Here is an 11,584-nt window from a genome sequence, read left to right on the forward strand (position 1 = left end):
CTTCATGAAAGCAGATTAATCAACAACAACTCAGACTATTTGTTCAACAAAATAAGCATTTTTAAAATGGCACGTTGTGGGTCCGGGAACGTGTTACGGGATATTACAAAATAACTGCCTCAATTGTTTCTGTGACCTGGCTGCTGTAACACTATAATTCCCCATTAGGATTAAAGTAATCAGTATGTCTATCTCAGGCTCTACGGGATTACTATAGTAAAACATCACAATATATGATGTTAACTTTGTGCTCTATTAAGCCAATGCTGCCTCTGGTGGAGGACACATTGCCAGCGGGTTCAATGGTGCATTATTATTTTAATAAGAAAGCACAACAGGGACTGTAAAGTAAATTTGGACAATTTAATTATTGGCATGAATATTGGTGAATTCTAACTAATTACTAAGTGAACCTACTGTACTTCACTAAAATGTTATTTTTAAGAACTTTACTTTGAGTATTTCTATTTTCTGGTGCAGAGGGTATTGTAATTTCACTCCAGTAAATGGATTGCAATACTTGATTTATTTTGCTTATTCAGTTTAACAATACAACACCTATAAACACATAAATGAAGTAACATAATCATAGGTTCAGATAAGACATTCCTAAGCTACTTGACAATATACATTGTAAAAAAATAAGCCACACCTTTACTAGCTGCTAAATGAATGTACTCATTAATGCATCCACAATTATAATAAATAATGATATAAACAATATTTTGGACATTTGGAATGGCGCTTGAATTTCCAGACTTTGATATTGTTACATTTCCCCCCCCCCAAAAAATACTTTTTCCACCACTTGTGGCGGTGGATGTGTTTGATGGAACAAACACATCCACCGCCACAAGTGGTGGAAAAAGTATTTTTGTGTAGTGTGATTGTGTAGTTCGTTATTATGAGCAAAAGCAGTTCAAAAGAACAATAATCTGCATTTCCCAACCACAGTAGCCAATCATGTCTCGTACTACATGAATACAGTAAAAAAAAAATTAAAAAAAATACCACTGTAGTATCAACTGCGCCCTCTGCTGGTCGCATCTCGAAGTTGGCCGGTTGTTGTTTACCTCGCTGTGCCTCCTCATTGGCTCACTGGCCATAGCGACCAGCAGCTGAACACGACTGACTTCCTGTTTCCTTCATAGGTCCAGGCTTCAGGTAACGGCACCTATTTTAGTGAGCGCAAGAGAACCACAGATCTAGCGAAATATCCCACAACTATACACATCTCAGTGTGCGTGTTGTGGTCTTCACAGCGTGACAGAAACGTGTGTTTATCTGGATGCAGCGCTAACTTGTTATGAGCTAGCTAACCACAGACTCAGTCAAAGCTAACTACGACCAGTAGAACCTGGAAATCCATCGTAATATGACTGTTTAACTCAAGTAATCACACTATATTACATTGCTTGTTTTGTAATTAACAACTACAATATAAGTCGCCAGTGAACACGGTCGCTAAACAAACCGAAACACCTGTTAGCTAGCTCTGAGCTTATGTTTACTCACGTGACCATTTAGACACTTACCTCGGGTTTAAAGACATTTTCACATTAATCGGGAACAACAGCTGCACAACCAACATATTTATTTTCTCAAATTTCCCAAGTTGTGTTTTTTTTTTGGTTTATCCCAACAAAGATGGTACCCGGAAGTGACCTATCAAATTAAAGGTATCATGCAAAACCTCCCTCGTTTTGTCAGCACCTGGCTTGTAATGAATTGAAGCAAAATAGCTCTGTGTGAAAATGTCTCAATTCTAAGTAGAACAATAAAGCAGTGTTGGGAGGCGTACAAACTAAATTGTTTTGAACAATGTCGTATTGTTGTTCCCTAGTAGCTGAAACCCAATGATTGTACGGCAGCTCGCCTGTAGAGGCTTCATCCACTCTCACCTGAAAGGACTGCAGTGCAGGCACGACATGGCCAGACCCAGTTCAGGTAGTCTTCATTCTTTACAGTCTCTGCTGCTGTTATTTCCTTATCCTTATGAGCAATTATTACATTAGTCATCTACAAATTGATGTATCTTCATTGTTGTCATTGTGTGTGTGTGTGTGTGTGTGTGTGTGTGTGTGTGTGTGTATTTGCAGACCAGGCAGCACTCCGGGAGGTCTTTTCCAAGGCCAAGAATATAACCATCGTCACCGGAGCGGGGGTGAGTGCAGAGAGCGGAGTCCCCACCTTCAGAGGAGCAGGAGGCTACTGGAGGAAATGGCAAGCGCAGGTATGCACTATGCAAGCATCTTGTCATATTCTTGAACTGTAATGTATTACACTGAGAGGAGTTTCTGATACTTCCCTCATTCATTTAATTAGGGTTAAAACCTCTGATAGAATAATGCAATTTAAACAGTTTCAACTAAAACGCAACACTTTGACCTGGTAAGGGAGAATTCATTCCGGGACTGTTGTTTTTAGATTTCATTAGTTTATAAGCTAGCTTGACATAATAAACTGTCAGCTGAGGGTATTCAGTGTGTTAATTTTAAGTTGAGTTTTCTGAAGCAGTGCTGTGCAGATGCGTATGTGCGCTTCTTCTGTAAACAATGTTGGAGTTTAGTTAGCTTTAGTTTACAACAACAAAAAGGACCTTCATGCGAAAAATGTCATGGGGAACTTTTCATTCAGTAGCAGTTTTCTTTGTCAGTGTTCATGGCTATTTCTCACATTTTCATCTTTCAGGATCTCGCCACCCCAGAGGCCTTTTCCAGGAATCCCTCGCGTGTTTGGGAGTTTTACCATTACCGCCGCGAGGTCATGCTCACAAAAGATCCCAACCCGGCTCACCTGGCAATCGCAGAGTGCGAGGAGCGACTGAGCAAACAAGGACGAACGGTCACAGTCATCACTCAAAATATCGATGAGCTTCACCGTCGCGCCGGATCCAAAAACATCCTGGAGATCCACGGCAAGTAGAATACACTGAACACCATGGATCTAGTAATCTAGTCTTAACCGTTCTAGTGGTCAACAAAGGCAAACATGCCAAATGTTCACTCTTTCCAGCTTCTACTTTATGAAAATGTGCTCCAAAACTGGACATTTAATGGCATCACCTTGGATGTCAGGAAACTGTGACGGCCACTTATTACTATATTTAGACATTTTATAGGCCCTAATAATTGAATAAGAGAATAAATATGTTGTCCTTCCATCAACACACTTCATTATTTTCACTACCGATTGATCCACTGATCAATTTTCAATAGTTGATTAATTGGTTGGTCTATAAAATGTCATATAAATAAGATCATTTTCATGAATTTGTTTTTTATTATTAATATATATGTACATCTCCAGACTGAGAAACTGGGCGGTGTTTGGTATTGTTATTTGCTATGTGCCACAAAACAATGACTCAATTGTTAGAATAGTTCTTGAGAAATTGTATTTGTTCCAGCACTAATCTATTATCTCTGGTTTTGTTAATCCAGGAAGTCTCTTTAAAACACGCTGTATGAGCTGTGGTCATGAAGCGGACAATTATAAGAGCCCCATCTGTGCCGCTCTGGAGGGCAAAGGGTAAGAGCTTGATGTGGGTGGATTGGACTGCTTTACCTCCACAATGTGACGTCACGGCCAAATGAGGGAAGCACATGCAATGAATAACCTAAAAGAAAGAGATTTAATGAACAAAAGTTCATTTTAACAAATGTAACAAAAATGCCGAAGCTCACAAAGAACACAAGCTGCCTAAACTAAAGCAAAAATGAACGAAATGACGACAAAAAAGAAGCAACAACACAACATACAATAGAAATGTGTGAGAAGAGATATTGATCATATTCATTTGGGCACAAAATGCCAGAGGAAAAAAAAGAGGCTGTTTTATTCTGTCAGATGGCTGCATGACACCCGATGACGTGGTGGTGATGAGCAAAATGTGTGACCAAACTGAAATGTCACCCGTCACTGATCTGACATTTGTTTTGTGAATAGCTGAAATGTTTCACTAATCAATTTCGTCCCCACTGTGGACAGAGTGATGGACATCCTGTGCTAAAATGAAACACGAGTATCAGAATAATTTATGTGAAAACTGATCTGACCAGACTGTTAACAGTAATTCTGATTACATCTTCAGTCATTCACACATGACTGAAGATATAAATTATATAAATGTCTCCGAGCCTTAAAGCTAAATCAAAACATTTAGTAGAATACTCACATTCATGGCTAAAATATCACAACGGTTTACTTTTAGGGATAATCCGACGTTTAGTCAGTATACTTAAGGGTGTAGTGTTTTTGTATAATATTTCTGTACTTAATTGATTTATTTTATTGTTATTAAAAAATACAAACGAATCAATGTTCAAAAAAAGCTATTAAATGATCAGCCACATATTACCAAAAAATGGTTTGGATTGTATTTGAAGTCTGCAATGTGAAAGGAGCATTTCAAATCAGATAGGGAATCTGTGCCATTATTCATGGATGAATAAGAAATATATAGTATTATGGTGTGATTGTCCACTTTAGTGTCGCCTAACGTCTTTGAACAAACTGCCTCCTCAGAGCTCCGGACCCAGACACTGACGACGCCCAGATCCCCGCTGAGCAGCTGCCCAGGTGAGTCATGTTCTCTTTTAGTGCACTGCTCTTTTCAATTGAGCTTATTTCTTTTGACAAAGTGTGTGTGTGTGTGTGTGTGTGTTTCAGGTGTGAGCATAAAGGCTGTCATGGTCTCCTGAGACCAGCTGTGGTTTGGTTTGGAGAGAACCTGGACTCAGACATTCTCAACCGCGCAGAGAACGTATTGGACAGCTGTGACCTCTGCCTGGTGGTGCGTGTGTGTGTGTGTGTGTGTGTGTGTGCGTGCAGTTTCACAACAAAATCAAGTGTAAAAATACTACGTTCTGCCAAATTCTCTCATGAAGTGGCTATTTTTATTTCCATCCAGATTAAAAATTGTATAGATGTTTGATATTTCTCACAAAACATAAAAGTTCCATGGATGGTACATTGTTCGTGTGTATGCACTGACCGCATTACCATCGTACTAAACAAATACATCACTCATTTATTATTATGATAGATATATTTTCTTTTAAAGCTTTCTAGAAGTAAAATATTTTGAAAATAATCACCTGTACTTTTACCTTTTTTATTTTAAGTTTGTGCTGTTAAATATCAGAATATCAATATATAGCAAGACAATAAACTGAACGAGTACTGCATGTTCAGAATTTTAAATACAAAAAAGTAAATAAAAACAAATATTTAAAATATAGCTGTTTAAAGATATGTTTAACACGAATATGTGCAATAGGATTTGCGTTAAAGTAACGCGTCATGTTATTTACTCATTTATTTACATTTTCAATTCAAATCTCCCCCTGCAGGTCGGCACTTCATCCATTGTGTATCCAGCAGCCATGTTTGCTCCTCAGGTGGCAGCCAGAGGCGTCCCCGTGGCCGAATTCAACATGGAAGACACACCGGTCACCATGCGCTTCAAGTATGTCATTTTACCATCGCACACTCGGTGCGGTGTGCATCCTTAAACATCACAAGTGTGTGTCACGTTTTACAGCACAGAAAACATTTCTCTCTTTTGCTTCAGGTTCCACTTCCAGGGCCCCTGTGGGACCACGTTGCCCCCCGCGCTGGCACGCCACGAGACCGAACCAGCATGAGTCCCCGACATCAGCGGCACACAGACCCGACTGTCTCACGCTGGAGGACTTTATTGGTGCAAATAACAAAAATAATGGCTTGAATGTAATGAACAGTGTGCCGATGGAGTTTATGAAAATTAAGATTTTAATGATTTAGTTTCTGTGAAGGAATGTTATTTTTGTTCAACATTGACTATGTAACATTGTAGCAGCTATGTTTAAAGTCACACCACTGCTGTGTTCTGACTGCTGTGGACGCCACATTTTAAGAGTTATGATTGTGAAACTTGTCCATAAGCCATTGCACAAGGATCAACTATGCACTTTTTAAAAGGTAATGCTGAAAAAGACAGTGACACAAATACATAGCATTGACTATGGATTAAGTACGAACACATATAGTCTGACTTTATTGTTCTTTTTGCATTGAGGAAATACTGATTGTGCGGCGCTAGGGGGCAGTGTTTAGCTACTGCGGTGTAAGCTATACACCTCCAGATGGGAGAGAAAAATAGGCTCCTTCCAAAGGAACTCTGGGCTCAGCATGGGATCTGTGCTGTAAGTGTGTGTGTGTGTGTGTGTGTGTGTGTTTGAATTCAGTGTTACGGGAATTTACGGGCTGTCATGAATACTGTGTATGATGCTTTCCAGTGGGCATGAGTAAGCTCTAGCTAAACCAGGGAAACCAGTGACTGTGCATTCCCGCAGCCAGTCAGCCAGCCCGTCAGGAGGGGATGAGGGATTTGCTACATGTATATCAAAGCCGGGAGATGACTGAAGCAGCATATGTGTGTGTGAAATGAATAAATGTATCCTTGCATGAGCTGAAGACTGTCCCTGCAGAGTGTCCTCAGAATCTGTGCGTGTGTGTATCGAGAATAAATAGAATAATTGGAACGAACAGTCTGAATCAGAAAGGATCAACCTTTAATACTGCAGCGCGTGGAGGAGATGACGGTATAGTGTGTATTGATGAACACTCCGCTAGATGCTCTCTTGCAGCCGTTTTTCTCTGCTTTGGCTAAAGGTGTGATCGAGCCTGACACTTTAATACTCCGTCAAATGTTATTTGGTCAAAGAAAAAATAAAAAAGGAGGAAAATAAACACAATTGATGTGATGATCTGCATGTGTTTTCAGTGTCACAACAACCAAAACATGACCAGCAGGACCAGCGGTGGATGACGTCCTCGGATCTTTTACTTAAGTGACAATTTAAGTACATGTCCTGCAACAGTATTACCATCACAGTATGCTTAAGAGTACGGAAGTCTGCATAGGGAGGTCGCGATGGATGGATGTCAACAAAACATGAAACACAGGAGACCGCTGTTCATTTAAAGTTTTCTCATGACAGTCAAATGTTTTTGTAAAAAACAATGCCTTTAACAATCATGGTAAAGTTCCATTTGAAACATGACACTAGGGTCCTTGATATGTCTGACAGGGTGCGTCAGCACTGCTCTGTAGCTTCTCTCACATAGACCATGTTGGGCTTTAGCTAAAGATGCTATTGTTCCTGACACTTCCCCCCCGAACTTCCATCAAGTGAGCACAAACACACTGTGTACAGGCCGAGTCAAGCTCTGTGATCGCTCATTTGTAGGAGTGGCGAATGTCGGCAGAGGTTATTAATATTGGGCTCATCTGATGGAGATGTTCATATATGCGACAAGAAATCCCACCGTCTCATTTTTTTTCTTTTCTCCATCCTCTTAAGTTCTCTCATTCACCTTTTTGCAGAGTTGTTTTCCCTCTCCGCTCTCATCTGTACATCTGCCATGTGTGCGATGTTCGAGACGCCTCCATCACCTGCTCATTAAAGAGGGGATGATGGTCCCCCATGACTCTGCTCCAAAAATAACAGAGCCAATTTCCCGCCTGTTAGGCGGCGATTTCACACCAATCTGAGTTGTACTGCCAGATAGGCCTGTCAGTGAGCGAGAGGCTGTATGGGAGAGCCAGGAATAAGGTGGAAAAGAAAAGCAAAGAGAAAATATAGGTCAGAGTGTAATGGATCGAAAATACAAGTTCTTCCATTCTATAAACACACCGCCCCCATCAGCCTCAAGAGGCCTATTCATGTTCAATTGGAGCCATTTTGGGAGATTGTTTACATTTAGAAGGAAAAGCTCTGTGTGTAACCCGTAAAAAAAGACACATTGTGATTTTCACACACAAGCTAACCAGCGTCTGGTTGTAGCTTTGTATGTATTGTACAGACACAAGTATCAATCTTATCATTTAATTTATTACTTGGTCAAAATGTCAAAATCTTTTCTCCATTCATTTAGTTTATAGTGTGAGGATTTAGTCAATGTCCCGAACTAAATGTGTGAGGTGTCCCAACAGCAAAGTTTTGCCCCGGAGGCCTCTAACAGGTTCATGTACTTTACCATGTACCCTGCTCTAACAGAGTATAATGAAAATACGCTCCACCCTCAGAAGACACGACGTTATGTAAAGTTAATGCATCAGTAATACATGTCTACCTATATCCATCCACTTTCATATCCCTTTGAACTTAAAATACAACATACTGAATCATCGTTGTTTCCTGTCGTGACATCGCACAATGGGCCTGTTTACAATGGTTTGTTCAAATAACTATTCATGATTTCATCACATCACAAAGTTGTCAAAGCAGTGAGAACCAGTTTTCAGCCACACTTTCATCACGTCTCTGTCAATACAAAGAAAGAAAGATGAGACAATACTCGTTCTCAATGAGTCCTCCCTTTATATGGGCCAAATTGAGCTTATCAATCTAATTCTATTCTATTTATGTAACCATTACGGTTACTTCCCCTCCTCACACCACCAGCTTTATGAGCTGTTCGCCCACACGTGACCTCTACCGGACAGGGGCTGGTGTTTGTCTGTGTGCGTCCGCGAGTGGCTGTATGACTGGGAGGATGGAGGCAGTGTAGGAGATTTCCAAGAAGTTTGTCAGCTTTATTTTGTGCAAACATTTGAAAATATTTCAAGAGTATTTGTTCACAATTATCACCTCAGGCTGCGTGTTTGACTTTCTGTATTTCCGTAGCCATAAGGGTGGTTAAAAAGGGAGAGAAAATAAGATGCAAAGTCACTGTGGGTCATGAATAAAGTTGCGGACATCGGTATACATAGAGTCTATTTCAAAAGCAAAAGCATTTTTTTGTCCGATGTTAATAAATGTAGACGTGCACTTTCCCACATAGCCAAGGACGTAGCTGGTGCCAAGACCACAGGCTCCCTCATGGACCAACTTGATTAAATGTACAGTGTGTGCGTGTGTGTGTGTGTGTGTGTGTGAATAATTTGTCTCCCTACAACTTCTCGTTCAGCTGACAGAAATTCCAATTAGAGAATCTTTCCTCCCGTCCTCTCAAACTGGAGCATCATATTTTATTCATTCGTTTTGGCAAACTGTGAAAGTGAATTAACTTTGACTCCACAGATGCCCGTCCACCAACATATACCTGCAACTCTCAGCGCTATGGGTTTTTAATTCACGCTGGAGAAAAGTTATCCTCTCTTCATTCTGGAAAGGAAAAAAAATACTTTAGCCAGAGGACCTGCAGAGCGTCTCTTCAATTTCTCTTCTTGTGAGAACCTTGTGTTTGGGCACATTGAAAGTTTTTTCAGAGCCATTTTTTTTTATCATTATTCATCACAAACTTGATAGTGACAGATTAAAGTGAGAATTAGCCTTAAGGATGTTTATGTGCATGTAGCTGTCATATGCAAATAGTCATATACACACATACTTAAATGCTTTTGAGGACCTTCGACCTAATGCACTCTGTCCCCACTATTGAAACATTTTGCAAAATGTCCTCTTTTTTCCACAAATATTCCTTGCTTCCAAAATGCTCTCAATTTCCTGACTTTCCCAAAAAGATTTTGCACGTCTTTCACTTTGGAAAGATGTTCTAACTTGCATATATTTTCTTCCAAAAATAGATTACTCACTTTGTAAAATATCTTTACTTTCCAATAATTGTCTTTATAATTACACACACACACACACACACACACTCACACACACACACACACACACACACACACACACACACACACACACACACACACACACACAGTTAGTTTTCCGGCTCCAGCACGAGTGCTAATGTGTTGCTGTGGGAACTAAGATGTGTGTAGCGCCTCAGAAGAAGCGAGCCTGAAGCACTGTAACTCTATACACACTTCTCACATCATTTCTCACACACTGCTGGGCAGCAGAGGAGTGCATGAGCCTCTGCACGTACTCTTGAGCACACAAACGTGTGTCTTCAAAACCAATCAATGACTTAAATAAGTGAGTTAGAGCTTTGTCAGATGATCCAAAAGGCTCTTGAAGGGTTTGATTAGTAATGAAGGGCTAATAATGTGTTGGCTGCTGCTCTTCAGACACTTTTAGCCTCTTAAAGCTCGTCGTTTGGGTTTTACGGCTCATTTAATGTCTCTTCGATCTCATTGAACAAGCTCTGATAAATCGACTTCCTGTTCAGCACCAATCAGCAGACACCGTTAGAAACAGCCAAGACAATGTAGCATCAACTGCCTAACAGTCAGATTTCTGTCTCAGGAGTTGGTGGAGACCAAACCAGAGCTAAAAGGAGAGTGAATAATGGACTTGTATTCATAAGTTAGACACAAACACGACTTCAATGGGATGATGATGTTGCTCCGTGTCTGCTGTAAATGTAGCAACATAATATGATGGTATTATGTCAGCGCTGCTTGTCTTACTATTCAATTAGAAGTTGTTTTGTCTCGGGCATTGTTCAATAACACAAGACCAACTTTTATGATCCACCCGACTGGATCAACAACAAGTTGTACCAAGAGATGTTTTGATGTGTCCCAGTTGCTTCATCGGATCTCTTTTACTACACTACACTGTGTGGGATTGTAGGAGAGTTTGAATGAGCTATGTCTATTGAGTCAGGCCATTAATGGACTGATATTGTGCAGTCTAAACCTGGCAGTGTATCTGTCAGCTTGTATTAAAATATGTTGGTCCCAGAGTGGCTAAATACTGATGAATGTTGCTTTGAAAATAATCAAATGTAGCGATTTCTATTTCCATTTTCTATTGGACAGTGACAACATGTGAACACCTGCCATTTGTATTGATAATGTTTCCACTGCTCCCCTACAGTTTTGTTTTGTACTTCAATAGTTATGCTTAGCGTGTGCGTGTTCGTGTGTGTGTGTGTGTGTGTGTGTGTGTGTATGTTTGCTGCAGAACAGTGTTGTTTAACAAGCTTAGCAGGATCAGGTGCTGAGTAATCTGCCAGTAATGAGGCTCATAGTGGTGTGTGTGTGTGTGAGTGTGTGTGTGTGTGTGTGTGTGTGTGTGTGTGTGTGTGCGTGCGTGTGTGTGTGCGTGCGTGCTTGCGTAAGTACATACATTTTTGTGTGTATCTTACAATTACCAAAACACACAGCTTTACATCTGCAGCTCACATGGTGTGAAACACACGTCTATTTCTATATTCTCCTTTTTTCTCTCAAACTGACACCCAGTCATCCCGCCCCCCTTATGTATGTATGTATGCTGGATGTATATTTCTGTATGACTGCATGCAAACATGCGTCTATGTTGTCTCTAGCCTGCCTGTTGGACCGGGTTTAACTGAATGAAGATGACTGTGGCTGGTGCTCTTCCCAGTCACCCCAGATTGGGTTTTGGAGTGAAAATCCTCCAGGGAAGCACTAATCCCTGACTGTCGGGAGCCATTTTTATCCCGTGAGCAAAGCTTTCTTGCTCTATCTCTCGCTTGCTTGCTCTCTCTTGCTCTATTTCTATTTATAGCCCTCTTAAGCCGCTCTGCGTGCCACTGTTTACATTTAGAGCCCCAACTCTTTAGATTTAGAGCCCCTTGGCTGAAGAATTAAAAGCCGGACATCTCTATCGGCTAGCGTGCTCACATGTAGAAGAGGTCGCGGTAAAAGAGATTATGA

At 40.6% G+C, this 11,584-nt stretch overlaps 1 protein-coding gene across 2 annotated transcripts; it reads left to right on the plus strand.

Annotated features, from left to right (window-relative positions):
* Positions 1-1,067: 1,067 nt before the first annotated feature.
* On the plus strand, positions 1,068-6,709 carry sirt5 (sirtuin 5). 2 transcript variants are annotated; one of them, XM_068590117.1, is made up of 9 exons: positions 1,068-1,164; positions 1,844-1,947; positions 2,105-2,233; positions 2,692-2,921; positions 3,448-3,531; positions 4,528-4,581; positions 4,672-4,795; positions 5,355-5,470; positions 5,576-6,709. In XM_068590117.1, exons 4-9 carry the CDS (start codon positions 2,767-2,769, stop codon positions 5,646-5,648), a joined length of 606 nt encoding a protein of 201 aa, XP_068446218.1. In that variant the 5' UTR covers positions 1,068-1,164; positions 1,844-1,947; positions 2,105-2,233; positions 2,692-2,766; the 3' UTR covers positions 5,649-6,709. The 2 variants fall into 2 exon arrangements, with proteins under 2 accessions (XP_068446218.1, XP_068446217.1); XM_068590116.1 differs by having other exon boundaries at positions 1,073-1,164; positions 1,847-1,947; positions 2,100-2,233.
* The last annotated feature ends 4,875 nt before the right edge of the window (positions 6,710-11,584 follow it).

This window comes from Clinocottus analis, unplaced genomic scaffold, assembly GCF_023055335.1.
Source record: "Clinocottus analis isolate CAN_PGR_092001 unplaced genomic scaffold, fCliAna1.0.p SCAF_23, whole genome shotgun sequence".
NCBI classification, from domain to species: domain Eukaryota; kingdom Metazoa; phylum Chordata; class Actinopteri; order Perciformes; family Cottidae; genus Clinocottus; species Clinocottus analis.

Excerpts from the sequence above, each read along its gene's own strand:
- sirt5 (XM_068590116.1), top strand. The coding sequence starts at position 1,857 with ATGATTGTACGGCAGCTCGCCTGTAGAGGCTTCATCCACTCTCACCTG. Across the intron at positions 1,948-2,099 it reads CATGGCCAGACCCAGTTCAG|ACCAGGCAGCACTCCGGGAG; the intron begins GTAGTCTTCATT and ends GTGTATTTGCAG. Across the intron at positions 4,582-4,671 it reads CCCGCTGAGCAGCTGCCCAG|GTGTGAGCATAAAGGCTGTC; the intron begins GTGAGTCATGTT and ends TGTGTGTTTCAG.